General features: G+C 38.9%; 1 protein-coding gene across 2 annotated transcripts in view; it reads left to right on the plus strand.

Annotated features, from left to right (window-relative positions):
- Positions 1-21,339, plus strand: part of FAM120B (family with sequence similarity 120B) — a 1,321,047-nt gene that overhangs the window by 73,707 nt on the left and 1,226,001 nt on the right. For both annotated transcript variants that reach the window (XM_044066895.1, XM_044066905.1), the window contains exon 2: positions 8,114-9,174. In XM_044066895.1, coding sequence (XP_043922830.1) covers positions 8,158-9,174 — 1,017 coding nt within the window. In that variant the 5' untranslated portion in view covers positions 8,114-8,157. The remainder of the gene's footprint in view (positions 1-8,113; positions 9,175-21,339) is intronic.

Raw genomic sequence — 21,339 nt, forward strand, 5'->3', positions numbered from 1 at the left:
CAGCGAATGCACCGTGGCATTTGCTGCAAAAGACACTCCGAGAATTGAAGGTCGACAAAACAGGAATCAGTCCACTGACGTTCCACATTCCCATTTTCGCCGAACCTTCATTCTTCATTTTGATAGTAAATCGTGTGTGTGTGTGTGTGTGTGTGTGTGTGTGTGTGTGTGTGTGTGTGTGTGTGTGTGTGTGTGTGTGTGTGTGTGTGTGTGTGTGTGTGTGTGTCTGTGTATACACACAAGATAAGTGCAATCAGACCTCTGCACGTACGGCTACTGCATGGCTGAAAGGCATCAAGGAATTACAAAAACATGGTAGAACCAGCAAACAGTGGACCAAAATCCGTTTATTAAAGGAAGGAGGAAAAAACATACCGGTTTTCGGTCCTTAGGCCTTCCTCAGTGTTTGTACAAACACTGAGGAAGGCCTAAGGGCCGAAACCGGTATGTTTTTTTCCTCCTTCCTTTAATAAACGGATTTTGGTCCACTGTTTGCTGGCTCTACCATGTTTGTGTACACACACATGCACACACACTCTCACACTCCTGTTACCGCCAGGTTTTTGTGATATAAAATATTAGACCACAATAAATCATTTCAAAACTTTTCCCACATTTAATGTGACCTATAACCTGTACAATTCAATTGAAAAACAAATAAATCTGTTAGGGGAAAAAATAAAAAAACGTACAGTGAGCTGGTTGCATAAGTGTGCACACCCTTAAACTAATACTTTGTTGAAGCACCTTTTGATTTAATTACAACATTCAGTCTTCTTGGGTAGGATTCTATCAGCTTATCACGTCTTGACTTCCCAATACTTGCCCACTCTTTCATGCAAAAGCACTCCAAATCTGTCAGATTGCGAGGGCATCTCTTGTGCGCAGCCCTCTTCAGGTCACCCCACAGATTTTCTATTGGATTTACGTCTGGGCTGTGCCTGGGCTATTCCAAATTTTCTTCTGGTGAAGCCATTCTTTTGCTGATTTGGATGTATGCTTGGGGTCATTGTCGTGTTGAAAGATGAAATTCATCTTCAGCTTTCTAGCAGATGCCTGAAGGTTTTGGGCCAAAAGTGACAGGTATTTGGAACTGTTCATAATTCCCTCCACCTTGACTAAAGTCCCAGTTCCAGCTGAAGAAATGCAATCCCAAAGCATGATACTGCCACCACCAGTGCTTCACCGTGGGGATGGTGTTCTTTTGGTGATGCCAAGTGTTGTTTTTGGGCCAAATGTACCGTTTGGAATCGTGGCCAAAAAGTTCAACCTTGGTCTCACCAGACTATAACACATTTTCCCACATGCTTTTGGGAGACTTGATGTATTATTGCAAATTTTAGGCAGGCCTGGATGTTTTTCTGTGTAAGAAAAGGCTTCTGTCTTGCAACCCTTACCCCATAGTCTAGACATATGGAGAATATGGGAGATTGTTGTCACATGTAGTATACAACCAATGCTTGCCAGAAATTCCTGCAGCTTCTTCAGTGTTGCTGTAGGTCTCTTAGCAGCTTCCCTGACCAGTTTTCATCTTGTGTTTTCATCAATTTTGGAGGGACGTCCAGTTCTTTGCAATGTCATGGTTGTCCCATATTTTCTCCACTTTTTGATGACTGTTTTCACTGTGTTCCATGGTATATCCAATGCTGTGGAATTTTTTTGTACCCTTCTCCTGACTGATACCTTTCAACAATGAGATCCCTTTGATGCTTTGTAAGGTCTCTGCGAACCATGGCTTTTGTTGTTGCAGGCAACTGAGGAAATGTCAGGAAAATCCTACTAGGACAGCTGAACATTATTTGGGGTTAATCAGAGTCTCTTTAAACTGGTGGCAGGTGTGTACCCAAGAAGACTGAATGTTGTAATTAAATCAAAAGGTGCTTCAGCAAAGTATTAGTTTATGGGTGTGCAGACTTATGTAACCAGCATATTGTATGTTTTTTTTATTTTTTATATGTTTCCCCTAACAGATTTGTTTGTTTTTCAATTGAATTGTACAGGTTATAGGTCACATTAAAGGTGGGAAAAGTTTTGAAATTATTGTGGTCTCATTTTTTTATATCACAAAACCTGGCATTTTAACAGGGGTGTGTACACGTTTTATATCCACTGTATGTGTGTGTGTGTATATGTATGTATGTATGTATATATATATATATATATATATATATATATATATATATATAGATATATATATGCACACGCATGTATGTATATGTGAAGTCAGTATCAGTTGATCGAGTTTTCAGAAAAAAGCTTTTGAATGGAGATTGTGATACAGTGCGGATTGGGAAATTTACTCTTTTCCTCACTGTAGTGTGATCTTGGAGTTGGTATTTATAATATGCAGGGGATATGGGGGTAAAAACATAAAAAAAGTAGATTTTTTTTGTGTTTTTGCTGTTCAAATTTTTGGAAACTTGATCATATGGTCTCGACGTTATGAATTTCAAGTTTCTGAAAATTTGATTATCTGATGTAGACCCATATATCTGTGTCTATATTTAATATATATATTTATATATTTGCAAATATATATTTATATATAACATAATTACACACACACATATAAATATATATAATGTGTGTGTTTTTCAGAGCTGGTCTTTCATGTAGCACTCTGCTAGCCATTTTGTTCCTGTACTCTGTTATCAGTCCCTGATAGGGAAGGCAGTCTTTAGCCTAAAGTCAGAACTAACATTTTCTTCACTTTTCACTTATCCCTTTAGACTGCTGAAATGACAGCATAAGAGTTGTAAATCAAGGCCTTCCTCTATAGGTTGTCAATACAAAAGAAAAATTGAAGAATTGCTACCCAAGGCGATTCAAAATTATTAAGTGCAGGTCTCTACCTAAGCTAACCAGCAAGTTGCTGACAGAGTACTGTAAGGCGTTAAGCTCTGTAGCAGCATCTGTGAAACCTTTTTCCTTATCAGTGCCCTACTTTGACTACAGTAAGTGTGCCCACACCATTCTTTGGGCTTAGAAGTAGTTTTCTGTAGCTCCATTCTTACCAGCTTCTGTGATAGGAAGGAGAATTTCTCTCTATACTCTTTCCTTTCTTGAAGTTCTCCAAATTTTCCTTACCAGTGCCCGCATTCTCTGTGTTGTTTCCAAGATTACTAATATTGACTCATATGATATTGATGTTTACTACAACCATGATATTTGGACTACTGTTTTCATTGTTAAGTGAACTGTGTATTAAGCCAGGATGTGCTATGGGTTCCTATTAACATCCACTCATTGTCAATTAAGGAGTACTCCATTTGGTTTTACCACAGTCTACAGGGTGTTCAGCAAATGTATGTCTGTAGTTACAGTGAACCAGAAGCTGCAAGGGACCAATGTTTTCCCTGTCTGGAAAACTAATGTCTTGCTTTTTCCTCCCTTAAGAGTATAATCACTGCACGCGGGAGTCTTGTTAAGTCTTTTTCAGTCCTTTGGGATCACAGCAAATGGTGTGAAGAGTCATCTAGAGCCATCTTAGCTACTGACACTCATGTGCTGTGGTGTGAGCAGTCCTTTCCTGGTTTTAGGAAGAATTCTCCTCTTCAGCTCTTATTGTCACAGCTGACTGAGTCAGAGTCTGCTGTGACTCGTGTCTCTGAACCCTAAGGTTGATGGCAGTAACAGTGATATCCTTCACTGAATATTACAGAAGACAATTGGGGTGGGCTGTAGGAAGCTCACTCTTCACAGGTCTCAGGCACAGTGCTCCAGCAGTTGTGTATATACAGGTTCTACAAATCTAAACTTTGGTAATGCTTGCATTTGCACTTCTTGGTGTACTGCAAACCAGTTCATATTTCCACTCACTGTTGTCTACTGTACTACGGCATGGACATTGTCAAGGGCAGGCTGTCCATGATTCCTGGTCATGCAGAGAGGAGAGTGTACACTTCAGTATACTTGAGATAAGGGCAATCCTTGTCATACCCCATACTTCCTAGGATTTATTTTTTGAGAAAACCTATCAAAGATCCTATCCCGTATGGGTTCCCTGTTTTATGCTGAAGAAATTTCATCCTTTTTTTTTTTTAACATTTGTTTTTTTTCACACCATTATTAAATTATCAGTTAAGGCAAAAGTATATTAATAAAAGAACACAAACCATGTTCACTTTTTTCCATTTGCATACATTATACATCACATATATTCTTTATTTATAACTATCATCAGTCCAACATTACATAAATTGCTCATTTCCTTAACCTCACTGCACCTCCTGAACATTATTCTGCATGTATTATTCCACAGTTTCTTTCTCTGTAATTTCTTTCATCTCTTTTCTAGAGATCCCACTTCCTGTTCTTTTATTTCATATATTCAATACTTTAAATACAATTGGTTTAGACTCTGATTCCCATTTTCTAGTAATTGCTTTTTTGGCAGCCACCACAGTTAAACTTGACAAGGCCTTATCATGTCTAGGCAGTTCACATCCTGTGTCCCAGCTCAAAATAACAATTTCCCCTAGTTACAGCCATTTGCTCACACAATATTTTTGGCAGACCACTCTGTAGAGACTTTTTTTAAAATCTGCTAACTCATTACAGTCCCAAAACATATGTTTCTAGTTACCTCTTTCTTCCCCATCACACTTCCAGCATTTGTCATCTACCTTAGGAAAATTTCCTTGAAGTCTGCTAGGGGTATAAAAATACCTGTGCAAACACTTCCAAGCAAAAATTCTAAACCTTCTAGACTTTGTTGCATAAGTGAGAGGCATACATATACCCTCCCAATGTTTGCAAAAATTGAACAACTTCTCAAGGAAAGTACTTTGCTTTGTGGCTTTTGCTTCATCAAAAAGGATTTCTGAATTGTGGGCTTTATCAGTGCATCATGCATAACCTGGTCTTTGACAAGGGTAAGTTGTCCTTGCATGCATATTATTCACTCATGCCTAAGGTAGCTACCAAGACTAATTTCAATCAGTTTATTTATCAGTTTCCTTTCCTGACTGTTTAAATAGAGGAAAATACTTTTTGCATCATATGGGTGTATGCACACATCTTAGATTTTATTTGGAAAGCACTAAATCTACTAAAAAAAATTCAACTTTTTGTTTCTTTTCATAGGTTTAAAGGTTAATATATATGATGAATAATCTTAAGGTCTATTGGCCATTGAGGAGTTTGATGTTTTTTATCCCTTGATGGAACTTATGAATGCCAATGCAATCATCCATTTCCTTCTTGATGGTATAGATTGATGAGTTTAATTGAGAAGAGGAGTTTATTCCATAGGCATGGAAGCATTTGAGATAGGAGGTTGTCACATCTTATATTGTGGTTGATATTAATTTTTGCTAGGGCTTAGTGCCCTCTTGTGCTTAGGGTATTTGAGGCATAGGACTTGGGTCTTTCAATGCTCTTTATATCAGGCATGAGTCTCTTTTAAGAATGTGATAGGATATAGGCACAGCAGGGAGAACTGTTGTGGTCTCTCACTATAATGCAAGGTTTGAGTCCCTTTGATTCACTTTGTGAGGAACTGCACCATATGACATGTGAGTAGTTACACAGCAGGGTATAGCATTATATAACTAGCCTTATAAGCTGTATGCAGGAGGATGATTATTTTTCTGGCTTTGCTCTTAACTTCACAGAGGAGGATCAGGTGGGCAACTCTTTTTGCTTTGTAGATGGTAGTAGCCATATAGAGGTTGTATCGCCAAGGACACCATGGTCTTTTCCCATTTTCTCAATGTTTAGTTGTTGCTTTTTTATAAGTATAAAAAAGAAAAATACTGTCCAACTGCCACAGTTCAAAGCATGCACTTTAATAAAAAACGAAATAAGGATAAGCACTTTCGAGTTAATTAAAACCCTTCATTAGATCTTGTTTTTGTTTTTTTACTAAAATGCATATTTCAGACTGTGGCAATCAGACTGTATTTTTTTTTTTCATCACAGATTGTCTTGTCCAGTTCTGACTCTTGGTATCTTGCCGGTTTGTTATTTTATTTGCTTTATAAAAAGCTGTTTTTGCCAACTTGCAGAATATTGTATATTTTGATACTGATAGCAAGAATACTTCTGTTACACAATTGTGGAGGTAGTATTTCAGATGGGTTAAGGACAGTGTTCTAAAGTTCTCACTTATCTGCATAATTGGTGAGCTAGACATTAGAGTCAGTTTTAACATCTGAGAAATAATGCTAAAAAGGACAGAGCCTTCAGGAACTCCACTGGTGACAGTGGATGGTGAGGGTAGGAGTCCTGCTATTCTTAGTCTGTTGTATAGAACATTGTAGAAAGTTGTGGACCCATATTATTATGTTTTTCTTTAATCATCAGTTTGCGACAAAGTAATCAGAGGTGTATTTCCATGAGGGAGTCTACCCAAAAGAATTAGCTTGGGAGTGTGGCCTACTGTTAATGAGGATGGACTTCCTTGTACCAGGTATGAAATTATGCACTTACCATAATGAGAGAGCTGGGTAATTTAATCCATTGTCAGTAAAATACCTGCACCCCTTCCCCATTCTCTTTGTCAGTCAGGTTTAGAGGTGTATGATTCATTTTATTTGTTTTATGTGGTATACATGTTTGTAGAGAGAGGTGGGTGTCAGTAATCTGGGAAAATTTCAAGTGCTGAACTGACTTAGCACCTCTTGGCATTACTCCTGCTGTTAACAAAAATGGACTTGCTTGTCCTTTTTTTATGTTAGGCATGTAACTGTCATTTATGTGTTTAGTTTTGTCATTGTGGAAGCTTGCTGTTCAGGTCTGTACTGAAAATAAATGTGATTCTGTTGGCCATGCCAGTCAGAATGGAAAAAAGAAGAAAACAAAGTAGTCATTCATTCTGTGATACAAAAATAAAGATAAAATATTGATTCAGTTCCTGATACCCACTTTATCCTGTTCAGGGAAGCTGCCCCATGAATAATGTATGTGTGTGTGTATGTGTGTGTGTGTGCGTGTGTGTGCGTGCGTGCGTACGTGTGTGCGCGTGTGTGTGTGTGTGTGCGTGTGCGTGTGTGTGTGTGTGTGTGTGTGTGTGTGTGTGTGTGTGTGTGTGGCGCGCGAGCGTGCGCACATGCCCATGTATGTATATACATATATGGGTCTACTTTACATCAGCGAAATGCCACTTACCCAAAATCCGTTTCACTGAGACGAGAACAATGACAGTAGCAAAACACTGACATCGGGGAACATCGACTGTTCATTCCAGGGCCATCCGAAACAAACATGTAAACGACAGAAAACCAAACCCACCCATGTGAGGGGCTGCACTCCCCCCCCACAACTAGCTGTGTGGGGGACTGCAACCCACATACCCCCCCTAACTAAATATACCAAATCTCAGATCGCACTACCATGGTTGTAGGGACAAAGTTCACCAGGATGGCTGAGAAGTTACTTACCTGGAGTGAACAGTCAAGAGTTCCAGGATGTTGGTGTGTTGTTGTTGGCAGCGTTCTCGTCTCTGTGATTAGGTAAGTGGCATTTCGTTGATGTAAAGTAGACCCATATATGGGTCTAATTCAGAAGACTGAAAAACCAAAAGACTGATCCCAGAAGACTGAAAATTCAAAATACTGAATGATGAAATTTGCCCTTACTCCACTGTTGTGCGATCTTGGAGTTGGTGTATATAGCTAGTGGGGGGGGGGGTGCAGTCCCCCACATGAGTGGTACAGGGAGGCTTGTCCCCTGCATTAAAAATAAAGAATTATATATATTTATTTGTATATATGCATGTGTGGAGTCATCACCAAAGTATCCCTAGTTTGTGGAATGGCTGGATGATCTACTAATGGAGTGCTGTGGAAAATACGTATGATTTATCAATGTAATTCAACTAGAGCAGATCAGTTTCTTCCAGTTATTCTATGTAGAGTTATTGCATCAGGAGAAAAAATGTTCAATTGGTATGCACCATTTTAAACATCCATATCAGGAAGAAATAATCTGTTTGATCATATACAGCATTTTAAACATATCCATTAGAAGACATATCTGATGGCGCATTGAAATTACTGCACTGTAACATTTGTGGGTTCTGTTTAGGGGTATATCTGTATCTTTGTAATTCTATTTATTAGATCTGTTTGGTGGTCTAATCAAAATGTTTATCTTTTCTATCTCTTTTCAGGTTCTTCTTTCGTTGTACCTTTTTTGCTCTTATGCTGAGTGGACATGGGTGTAAAAGGATTACAGTGGTTTGTAGAAAATGCCTGTCCAAATGCATGTGTAGAGGTGGATTTAAAGGAAGTGGCAGAACAGATCAAGTGCAGTAAAGCTGGACAGACACCCACCCTTGTTGTTGATGCGATGGCATGCTTGCGGCACTGGTACACACCTGATGCTTGGGTTCATGGTGGTCAGTGGAGAGAGTATCTTCAGAAGTTAAAACAATTCATTGAGGCATTCAGTGCAGGTGGAATCAGATTGGTGTTCTTTTTTGATGGCGTAGTGGAGTTGAAAAAAAGGCAGGAATGGGTAAGACGTAGACTTCATAATAACAAAGAAATATCCAAGATCTTTCAGTTCATAAAAGCTAATGGGCAACAGCCAGGAAGGGCAATGTTTTTCATTCCATCAGGACTGGCTACATTTACACGTTTTGCTTTAAAATCACTTGGACAAGATGTTGTCTGTTCACTACAAGAAGCAGATTATGAAATAGCCAGTTACGCCCTTGAGAACAATTGCATGGGTATTCTTGGACTTGATTCAGACTACCTAATCTACAGTACTGCCCCATACTACTCTATCAGCAAGTTGCAACTCAGCAGACTACTCACTGTAATGTTTTCTAGGGAACATATTTGCCACTCCCTTCATCTCAAAATGCATGATCTTCCACTTTTGGCCTGCCTTCTTGGTAATGATGTAGTACCAGAAGGCGTGTTTGAAGGGTTTAGACGCAAGTGTCTGTCTTTATACCAACCGAAACAACAGAGCTCCACTCAGAAGACTGGTGTCATTTCTGCTGTTGCTCAGTTTATATCAGACATTCCCCGCTGTGGTGAGGAATATAGATATCTTGAGAAGGCATTACCACCTGGATCTGACAAAAATATTCTGGAAAAAGGACTGGAGTCATATCTTCTGCTTGATCAGCAGTCACCATGGTTATATCACAGGCATTCAGATTCTCTGGCAGTACCTGATAACCACAGGCAAGGATGTGTAGAAAGTGACATTTTTCAGGTAATTATTTGAAGCCCTTAGAGCATAATGTTTGTGTAAATGTGTTTTAAAATACTGCCCTGTTTGAATACTCAGCTAACCCTCTCATTGTAGGAGAACAATTTGCAAATTAAAATAAGTTTTTATATCATTTACTTATTGTAAATACTAAAGACACTCCCTTGTATAGTGTTACTCATGTTATCCATGTATTTTTGAAAATAGTAACTTATAATTTTGCCACCCTGTAAACTTTTAATTGTATTTGTGTTAATTTTCATCTTTTGACAGGAAAATATTGGGAAGCTTGGGTTTGTAATGTGTGGAACTAATTTTTCAAACTGGTTAGCACATTGGTTGCTTTGGTGATTGGACTTTGTGTTTTTTAGTAGTAAAGTTCACAAGAAAAACAAACAGAAGCTTAATGATATAGCTGCTAATCATATTATAGCTGTTCATAAGGCTGATGTGATTTCCTTGGCTATGAGTGCTCTGTTGACAGTAAATCTGGTGGTTGTGTTCCCATCTATGGTTTTAGTGCTGGTTTGGCTAGAGACTTTTCTGTTGTTTGTAAGAATGATGAGGAATCTGATGAGGATAGTGGTGATTTCCTAGTTAACATGGAGTCCAGTTACTCTGATTCTTTTCAAGGTGAATCTGAGCTTAAGTCTAAACAATTGTTCACTTTTCCTCAGATTAAAAAAATAACCAACCAGCCTTTGCCACCAAAGTAGGCTAGTAATTTGCATTAATCACAGGTGGATGACTCTGCTGTGCCCATGCTTATCATACCACTCATCTTTTACCCCAGATCCCTTTGGTGTAGCACCAACAGCCACTGTGGACTGACTGGGTGTTAGCCACATCCTTTGCAACTGTTGGGGACCCTCAGTGGTCAAAGAAGAACCACTCTTGTCTGTCCTGGGAGTAGAAAGGGGGGAGACTTCCCTGTTTGCTTAGCATGTTGTGCACATCCCTGGGAAAGCTGCTGCTGCCGCCATTAATAACACTGTTGGTCTCTGTTTTGCTGTTAAAAAGAAACAGAAATCGAAACATGTATTTAATCTTCCTCAGATTTCCTTACAGGGTTTTCTCCTTTGTTTTCTGATTCAGACTCAGAGGACAGCTTTATTTCTGATTCTCCCCATGGGGATTTCTCTTTTTCTGAGACTATTTTTGGAATGTACCAGTATTTTCAGTGGGAGAAGACTGAGGTTTGTCACTCCCTTAGAAAAAACTGTGAGCTGTTGCACAAGGAATTTCCAGAACCTTCACCCTTTCCTCCATTTCTGTCAGCTATGGAGGATGTGTGTGTGTGTGTGTGTGTGTGTGTGTGTGTGTGTGTGTGTGTGTGTGTGTGTGTGTGTGTGTGTGTGTGTGTCACCGCCTGTAGTTTTCCCAATAGTCAGCCCGCTGACCCTAAAAAGGCAGATAGAATGTATAAAGTTCTTCAGTCTTTTAAATTTTTATACACTCCTCCCAAAACTGACCCAGCGGCTATAGCTTTAATTAATCCTGCTGCTATACATTTGGTTGATTCCAATCCTAATCTTTGACAGGGGTGGAAAAAATATTTATAAGTATGGGGGGGGGGGTGTATGCTTCTGCAACTTTATTTTCAGAAATTTGAATCGTCAGGCTCTTATGTTAAAGTGTATATGACTAATTTTGAAAGTACTAGCAATGTTTTGTGTGCAATTTCTTCTTGTGAGGAAACAATCTGCTTTAAATAATTTAGTTTCTTCCACTGTACAAGTCACAACTTGTTGTTTATAGTGTGTGCATGACTCAGTTGATACTACTTCCAGGGTTATGGCCACTGGTACTGATTTGAGGTGTGCCTGGTTGCATTCTCAAACCTCCCAGATGATGTAAAAAATGAGATTTTAAATTCTTTGTTGGATAGAGATTTAGTTTTTAGTTCCTCTACTGCAGAGATTAGCAAAAAGTGTGTTGAAAGGGGTAAGCTGATACAGGGAATATCTAAGATTTTTCAGTTTTTTCTTTCTTGTGAAGGTAAGAAGAAGGGACAGCCTGTGTGCAAACAGACTATCAGTGGTTGTCTTATGGTATTACCTTTTGTTATACTCACCATAACAAAACTATTGAAGGCCATCTCTACCAGGGCATTGACTTCATGTATGGCTTTTTGGAAAGGGTTCGGTTGTAGAATCAACAGTGTCTTCCTTTGTGCTTATGTTTACAAGGCATTACAAGCTTGATTCCGTGCCTAGCTGTAGGTCGGACTTTGCTAGGACCATTTTCCAGGGGCTTCTGGACCCTTCCACTTCCCCAATGTAGTAAGCTAGGGTAATCCACCCATATAGCTTAGGCTACTGCAGCAATCTTCAATATGAAGAGCATAGTAAAGTTGTGTAAGTAAACTTACCATAACAGTAGATGTTCAAATGGTCACTGCTGTAGTTGTTGTCCCTGGTGTGCTGTTTATTCCTGGGTGTGAATACATTTTTTTTGTCCCTAACATTGTCTTTTCAAAGTTCAGCCTTCCTCTCTCTGTTAACATGAAAGCTGTGTAAGGTTTGGCACTCAAACTTGTCTTTTTAGTCAGCTCAGCTTGAGCTGACTGATGGTTTGGTCACGTTGAAGGTGCCCTAAAGCGCTGGAAGCTGGCCGGCTGTTATATAATTTGCAGGATATAACCCATATAGCTAAGGTGCTGCAGCAGCAATCTTTCAAATATCAGCTGTTACGGTAAGTTTACGTGCACAACTCTGTTTTCTCCCTTACAATTGATACAAGCATCCTCACAGACTCGATTGGACTGCATAACATTGGGGTGCATGGTTCAGCCCAGCTTAGAGCATTTGCAGCTAATAACCTGGGTGATTCTTTTTTGATACCTTTTAGGCACTTCCTCCATGAAGATGTGTAGCAGGTATTTAAACAGGCAAGAAAACCTGCAACTAGAAAATCTTACATTTACAAGTAGAAGAGGTTTTCTGAATGGTGCCTGTCTTATAACAGAGGCCCTGAAAGGGTTTCGGCCCCTCTGGTTTTGAAGTATTTGTGTAAGGTACTTGGAAATGGTTTGTCATATGTTTCTGTCAAAGTGCATCTTGCGGCCATCTAAGCTTGTTTGCCCATGGATCCCCCTCTTTTTATGGTAAAAACAGTCTATAAAAGAACTACTGCATGTGAGACCCTCTCAAAAGCAAATTCCTCCTCCCTGGGACTTCAGCTTTGTTCTTGAAAAACTGACTTTACCGCCTTTTGAACCTGTCAGGCTGGTTTATAGTTCATTACTTGGAAGACTGATTTACTCATGACATCTACAAGGTAAGTTTCTATGCTGGATACACTTAATGACCGAGGGAATCAAACTTCAAACCCAGACTTACTGTTATTGGCTCTGAAATTTCTAATAATTTATCCAAACTACCCCCACCCCCACCTCACCCCCTCGCTTCTTAGGCCTCACCTCCCATGACTGTTAGACACAGGTCTCTTTATTTCTCCTTAACCCCATGACTGATTATCCAGTTTTATGCCTTTAAGCATTTATTGTGACTCCTACTCAAATAGGAGCTGGTACTGAAGATCAGAGGAGGAAGTGGTTTTATTGCAGTATCATGGTGACACCCTACAGTGAGATTGTAAGAATTGCTTGACTTCTTCTGTTATGTTAATGGAGCAATGCTCCTCCCTATATAGATCTGCAGAGTATCTTGTCATGAGGGCTATAACCTCCTGGGGTGAGTGGTAAACTAACCGTGAAATTCGCTCTATCGTCTTAACTATAAAGCTTTCTGCTTCCTGTTGGTGTAAATTTTTGAAGGGCAAGTTATTTCACACAACAGTGAAATTTCAGATATTTTTATCTTTAACACCCTTTGTTCATATATGTCTTTATATTCAAAATTTCTGTCTAGATTACTTCTAAGTCTCAAGAGTGAGATCTTTTTAACACATATGTTGTTCTCCTTTAATATGAAACAAAAACTCCCTTTTGATTCCTTTTGCATTTTTTAATCTCTATACCATACTGTCTTATTATGTTCACAGAGGTGTTGCCCTTTCAGCAGTTGGAGCTTCCTTTAATAATTATCTCTGTGGCAAAATGCCCTTGTTAGATGGTCAAATGAGGTGTTTATTCTATATGGGTACGTCCTGTGATGGCCAAAAGTGTTTCATCTTTAGGAGACATATTGGAGTGACTGCATAGACTAGACCAAGGACTATCTTCATGTGCCTCTGCAAAGTCCTTTAATTCTAAAACATGTTAAAGCTGTACAAAAAGAAAGTGACAATTTTTTTAAGAGCAGTGAGAAGTGGCACAGTTCTGCATACTTCTCAACTGAGAAGTTAGAAAAGAGGCATAAATTAGTGGTGCAAATGGCACATTCAAAAAAAAAAACAATTTTTCTTATTTCCTTTACAGTATTCAGAACTTCAGTTCAAAATGGATTTTGATTTCTATTTTCTAATAATTGGTTTTTTTGGCAGCCAGTAGCATTAAACTTACTAAGGCCTTACTATGTCAAGGGAATTTGGATACTGTATCCCAATTCAGAAGAGTGTCTTCTTTAGTTACAATAATTTACTTCCCCAGCTAGTGCCCTGTAGTTAATTTTTAAAATCTACCAACTTGTTACATTCCTGAACAACAGTTTCCCATCACACCTCCATCATTTGCTATCTACCTGAGGAAAAATTCTCTGACGTCTGCCTGGGGTATAAAAATATCAGTGCAAACAATTTCAAGCAAAAATCCTAACCCTTCTGGACTTTGTTGCATATCTGGGAGCCATGCAGATGTCCACCACTGTTCCTTTGCATATTGCCTTTCCATTCTCTCTCTTCACATTTTTTTCTAACCTCTTATGACTGATTCTTATAGTTCTCATTCAGTATTGTACATGCTGTACTGATTATCATTTAACAGCAGCTGGTCTTTCACTTAGCAATTGCCTATCCCTTTGTCTTTACCTGTACTATGTTATCAATCCCTGGTAGTGAAGGCAGTCTGTCACCTGCAGTTCAAATGTCTGCCTGTCCTCATCCCACTTTACTGGCTTTCTCTCTGTAATTAAATGATTCTAATACCTTGGTTGCTTGCTAATTTTCTCCAATAAATCCCAGCCTGTACTTGCCTATTTTCTGTACCCCTACTTGCAGTTATCCCTATTGGTAAAATATAATTTTTTCCATTCTCATGATGGCTTAGTTTTAAGAATACCTTTTGCTATTTTATAAATATGATATTCTGCATAGTTATTATTATTCTGTTTAAGGGCCTTCATTCAAAATCCTATTTTGTCCTTAATTCTTGATCTCTCCCCTTTCATCATCATTCCTTTCCACTTTAATTTGTAACCTTCTGCTTGTGTTATGTATGTGAGCCTTAACTGGATAGCTGTAAAGTATTCTTTCAAATGGGTCCCTATTAGAACGACGAAAGTTAAAAAAATCGAATCAGCCACTCGAGATCGGTTTTCTGAGATCGCAGTACAGTGAAGATCGGAAAGTTTGCCCTTTTCTCACTGTAGTGCGATCTCAGAGTTGGTGTATATAATTAGTGGGGGGTGTGGTGGGCACAGCCCTCCACAAAACTGATTTTGAGTAACTGCATATTCGGCTGTTTAGCCATTCAATTTTTTAAACTTTTTCGTTTTAATAGGGACCCTTTCAAATCAGGTAATCCTAAAACACCTTGATCTTTGGAGGGAAACATCATAATCCCACTTAGCTCTTGCCCCTTTCTCTATCAAATTAATTTCTTTGGCGCTGTATTAATTATGATCCCCAGCTTCTGCTCTGGTTGATAAAAGTATACCTGACCTGTATATACAACTAAAATGACAACATTTTTACTGCTTGCTATGTTGCTATCCATGTCCATATTCAAGAGCTTCCAACTTCTCAATTTTTAAATTATCTTTTGATTAGTCTCTCCCCACATATCCTTAACTGCCATAATAAAAATGTGTTTAACCCATACACCTAAATACCCCATCTTATCATGTGCCCATAAATATGGCTATTGCTGAACCAATTAATTTGTGGGTATATAGTTTACTACTATAGCATTTATTTTATCTTCATTCATTTTATATCAAAAATTGACTTCAGAATGTCTCAAAATATTCCAGAACATTGAAATACCCTTTTCTGGAATTATCAAGTACAAAATAATATTGTCTGCGAATAAAGCTGACTTTCTTGTTTATCATAACAGTTATGTGCTTGAACATGAGAGTCCTTTATTTTCATAGCCATTAGCTTTAAGTATTAAGCAAATCCATAAAGGGGAAAGAGAATGCATCTGCCTGATTCCTCTCTTCAAACACAGCTTGTCAGAGAGGAACCCTCTCACCTTAATTCTTCCCGTTGATCCTTCACGTATCCTCCTAATTAAACCTGCTATTCTATTAGTTAATACAAAAAGTTAATACAAATGCTACCATTGCCCTACTCAAAATCGAATGTCATCTCTGCATCAAGACACACAAGCAATAATGGTGTTTTCATACACTCTGTTTCCTCTGATCATCAGTGGTCCTTTAATGCCAAATGTTTGCCCCCCCCCTCCCCAAAACGTCTGAACAGCTGTTGATTTTTTAATGACTGTTTTCTGGTTGCCAAGATGCATTGGTCATTTTTTCACTGTATAGAATACTAGATCATCTTTCCACGGTTCTCCTTTGGTTTTTAAGCTGTCAGATTTTGGCCAGGCTATGCTTCAGGGCCCTGTGAATAGTGGCAGCCTCTATTCCAGTTGTGGCACATATTAAAAGTACTACATGAAGGTACAGCAGTGAATTCTTAGGGTTCAGTGGTTTTGTGTTTCAGACCCCCTTAAGTGCACCAGTTAAGATCTATGTAGTATGCATGAGATAGCTGCATTGGTGGTTTATCCCTGCAGACTGTTGATCATCAAGTCCTTCCTAGTCCCTTTTTCTACAACTGTATTCCTAATGGATTATTTCTCTCTTGGATGGGTGAACATTGTCAGGGCAGTTTGGCAGAAGAACTTTAATACATTTATGAGTTTAAGCTTTTAATCAGTGTCCCGCAGATAGCAGCCCTTCCTTCTTTTTAAGCTGGGTAAATGTGGATGTCACAAAGTCATGTTGCTGTTCAGGCAAGGAACATAGCGGTTTGGTAGATCAACAACCATGGAGGAACTCACTCCTTTTCCCCCGCAAAGAGGCCATGAAAGCCTGGGATTGGGGTCTTCTAGACTGCAGTCCACACTACGGGGAAATCTAACAACTTTCTAGTTGAGAGACTCGCTAGGACTTTACTCATGCCACATAAGGGGTTCCTAAGTCCTAATATACCCACAAAGTAGGCCACCCATCTTCTGTTTTTTTTTTTTTTTTGCCTCTCCCATGAATGCTAAATGTCCAAAATGGTTCTCCCTTCCATCTGGAAAATCAAAGATGTGTTGACATAGACTTGGCCCATATGCCTTCCCTCTGCTTCCTTTGACAACAGAGTTTATTCTTAAAGCCAGTTGTTCAAAAGGAGCTGTAATTCTTGTTTCCTCTGCTTCAGTAATTACTTCTAGCTGCTTCATTTCACTTTCTATGTCCCAGGTGATTGTTGACTTGTTGAATAATCCGTCTGGAAGGATCTGTCTGGATCCCTACTGTCTCATTATAATGACTTGGCTGTTCCAGTTCTATCAGACACTCAGTCCGAAGAACTCTGAGCTGGTGTTTCTATCATTTCTTCTTCACAGCAGCTTTCCATTCTGAAGACATTTAAGGAACAATGCAAACTATTTTCTGTTTAGGCTTTAGCCAGGGATACAAAGCCCATTCTCCTTCTTATGTTCCTAGCCCTTCAATACCTTTCATACTTTTTTGATGTGGTCCTTGAGTATTCTTCCATTAGTCTTTTTAGCTGCTATATCTATCCTTTATGTTGGTCAGGATTCCTCTTAAGTCTTTAACTAATCTTAGTCTGTCTTTCAGCTTGATGCTTTTCCTTTTTGCGATCCTGGTGAGTGACCCATTTTCTCACTGGGATACTTATTTTAGCTACTTATTTATGCTGAGAAGCTAATGTTTACTACCTTTAGGCCAGGTACGTCCAAATAATTAAAATTCTTGTATCGGAAAACATTATTTCTAGGCTCTTTCCTTCATCCACTTGTAGCTCTTAAGTGATAATCTGTATGTGAGATGCTTCCTTATTTGACCTTTCTTAAGGAAATATTAGTCTTCTGTGTGTTGTGTGTTAACCCTTCCTTTGTGCCTGAAGGAATAAAGAAGAGTATTTACTCTGCTGGATGGCTGTACAGAGACAGATAGGTACAGTTTAGGTAGATGTATATAAACAGTTCCTCTCCATATGTATTTCTTTTTGCATAGTCTTATGCTGTGGCAAGTATGGCAAAATGCTGCAAGAATGTCCAATAATATATTCTAGCAGAGCTGTCTGTTTGTCCACAGCCTTCATTCATAATGTCTTCTTAGAATGCATTTGTTTACCGGTTACCTGGTATCATTAATGCTTTTTCAAAATATTAAAGTTTTATGTGACATCTAGGTCCAGGCTTTGTTTTGGGGATACAGTTGTCAACAGAATGTTCCCTTAAGGTGCACACCATATGAATTAATCCGTAGACTTTATTCCACTTGTTCCAGCAAGGGAACTATAGGAAGTCTGATACAAATGTTTTGTACTCATGCTGGATTTCCGCTGCTGGAATCATCCTGCCCTCTTCTTTCCTTCCTTCCTTTGTTTCTTTCTTGTTCTGGAACTGGAGTGCTTTGTTATGGCAGTACATTATGAGGATTTAAGACAGGTTTTAATAGCTTATGAATGTTTTGTGCACCAACTGGTCCTAGTGCCTGCAATGTCAGTCCTTCCTGTTTTTGCCAGAGCACTACTCTCCCTGTTGCAGCGTTATGGTGAGTACCAAACAGATTTGTTTTATTTTATGCTTATACTGTGTTAAGTAACTGAGCTCCTCCAATAACACTATTTGTTTTTCTTTCGTAAGCTTGAAGCAGCAAACAGATGAATTGCTTTCTAAAGTTCCACTCCCCCTTCTTTGGGAGTACTTCACACTTTAAGAAATGTTTATATATATATATATATATATATATATATATATATATATATATATATATATATATATATTACAAGTAAACCTTTTCTTTACCCATTTGTAAAACTCTGCTCACCATTCTGTTTCTCTAAAAGTGACATTGGGACTGCCCAGTGCCCTCATGCCAACTTGCACTTTACTGTCATTAAAATATTTCTTTCTTTCTTTTTAAAACCATAATAATCTGTACAGTTCCAAATCCTGCACCTCCATTTTTGTTCATACTGATGGTGACTTTTTTGATAGCTTAATGCAAACTGACTATAATAAAGGACATTTGTCATACTTATCCTTTGCAGTTCTTGTGCTTGCCCCTTATCTCTCGCACCACTTTTCTACTGTGGAGTTGCCCTGGCCTGATTGCTATAATATCCTTTTCTCATATTGCAGCAATTTATTCACCTATTAGAGCTGAAAAAGAGATAGTGAATTCATATTGGAGTCATTTATACACCTTTTAAGAGCTGAAAAAGAGATAGTGTATTCATATTGCAGTCACGTCTTCACCCTTTAGAGCTGAAAATTAGATAATATGTTTATGCTGTGCATTTTTGTGGGAGAATCGATGTTCCTGCTTATATTAGGCACATATAACACCATGGTTCATACCACAACTAGTTCCTGTAATGTGATGGCATTTATAACACTTCTAGTACATGCCACTCACATATACCTGTTTAGAATGGCTGAATGTACATATATAGTCTTATTTACTTTAGTATGGATATTATAAACATGTATGTTTTAACATATTTTGGTGAAAAGAATTGTTCCTCTGCAAATGGTGAAATGCAGCTTTTGAGTTACTAAAAGGCATACTGCTTTTGCATCATGTGGTCATTTTGACAAACAGGTAATTTTTAAATTTTATGTCAGACTTCTTATTACACCATGCCTTGCAGTCCAACTTTGCTTAGTTATCCATATGAACTTATAAAGTTATTACTTGAACCTCTTTCATTTGTTTTGTTTTTATCTATAACTAATTTAGTGAATTTCCTTCTTCTTACTGCTGACCAGGGTGGTGCAACAGGTAGTACACTTACCTTTGGGGCAGAAGGCTGTGAGTTCTGTTCCCAGACCAAGTAGATGGGATGTTGACACTGCACTGCAGCACAAGTGAGTTTCTGAATTCCTGAGCGTGTCCTCCTTTGGGTGAGATGTTAAACCGAGGTTCCATTTGCTTCAGTTGGTGGTAGCTCTGGTGGATGTAAAAGATCCCACAACACCTATCAAAAAAGAGTATGAATCCTTTGTTTTACACAGCATAAAAACATTATTTGCAAATTATTAAATGTACATATTTTACAGGCACATTACTTATAGCATTCTCATTGTTATTCTTCCATAATTGGCCACCACTTTTTCTTCAACAACTATTAATTAATCTTTTTCAGTATATCTGACAAAATGTATTTCCCATGAAACAAAATTTAATTCAGTCTTTCATTCCAAATAGCCTGTGGAACATACAATAAATTCTTATCTACCATTCTCACAAATCCTTTCTTTCTTATATGTATAATAGCCATACATAGTGATATTCATATCTATATTGTCCTTAATATTCCACAAAAAATTTCTTACACAACTTTTTACAGATTTGCACTGCTGTTTTTACATATTAAAAATGCTCTGTTTTCTTTTCCTCCCCACAGAATAAATACATGTTTTCCATTTTCTTTTTATATAGCATCTTCCCCTTACTGATAACTTATTTATTAACAGTCTCCATAGGACGTCCTAACACTCTACTATCTGGGTACACCAGTTTTTCCTTACTTTAATGGCTTTAATCAGTTCTTCTGGTCAATTTTCATGTGGCTTTATATAACAATATTGCTTCATCCATAGGGTCATAGGTTCATAGGTTTATATTAGGCTATCTGCCCTAAAGCATTTATAAGCCTAGCCCAAAGTTTTGTGGCTTACGCCACCCCTTATATGAAAAAATACTGTGCCCATTAGTTTGTTGTGCCTCTGTCCAGCAGTGACACAGAGATGATTCCCGGGGTAAACCTACGATCTCCCATCCACAGGTCAAGATTTCTCTTGAACAGAGCCAGCGAGGTGCTCTGCCTCACATGGACCGGGATTTTATTCCACAGCATAGGGAGTCTCTGAGTGATAAATCTATCCCTCCAGCACGTCCTATTTATATCCGTGCTAAGGTTTAAGTCGCTTGCTCTAGTGGTTTTGGTGGATTTGGATTATTTGAGGTGGAGCATGTCCATTAATTCCGGGATGGACATGGCCTTGTATGTCAGGCACATGTCACCTCTGAGCAGACGGTATGCGACTGAATAGAGCTGGAGTTTCTTCAATATGGCAGCATATGACAGATTTTGGAGTCCCTTTATCCTTTTGGTGAGGAACTTTTGGGGTCTCTCCAATTGCTGCAGATGTCGGGTGAGATACATCCCGAATGGGGCATTGTACTCGATCATTGGTCTGATAAGTGAAGAGTACAGGGGAACAATGACCTCACTAGATCTGGATGTGAATCCCTTCATGATCAGTTGGGCAATGTAGAAGGTCTTTCTAACCACTTTAGCAACGTGAGTGTCAAAAGAAAGGCCAATGTCAACCTGGGTCCCCAGGTCCCTGATAACCTCTTCTGTGCTTAGTGGATTGCCACCTATATGGTATCTTGGGGTTACCTTGTTTTTCCCGAAGGGTATGACTATACATTTTTTGGCGCTTAACTTCAGGCCATGGCTCTGGCACCAGCTATCTGTTTCTGTGAGTCCCTTCTGAAGGATATCCGTGTCCGATGCACTTTCCACTATGGCGCCCAGTTTGCAGTCGTCTGCAAACTTTGTCAGCCAAAGTCCTCCCATGTTGGCGTGTACTTCTGAGATGTAGATGCCGTACAATAGGGGCCAAGGACCGAGCCCTGTGGGACACCACTTGTGACCGGCTTGGAGTCTGACATAGCGCCAGCAACTCTAACCCTGTGGGTTTTGTCCTTAAGCCAGTTTGCAACCCATCTTGTGACATATGGGTTTACATTTAAGCTGGTAAGTTTTTCTACAATGCCCGAGTGGGGTATTGTGTCGAAAGCCTTTGCAAGGTCAAGGTAGGCTGTATGGACTGCCTTTCCC

Source organism: Protopterus annectens, chromosome 1.part0 (assembly GCF_019279795.1).
Source record: "Protopterus annectens isolate FY-2018-M chromosome 1.part0, PAN1.0, whole genome shotgun sequence".
NCBI classification, from domain to species: domain Eukaryota; kingdom Metazoa; phylum Chordata; order Ceratodontiformes; family Protopteridae; genus Protopterus; species Protopterus annectens.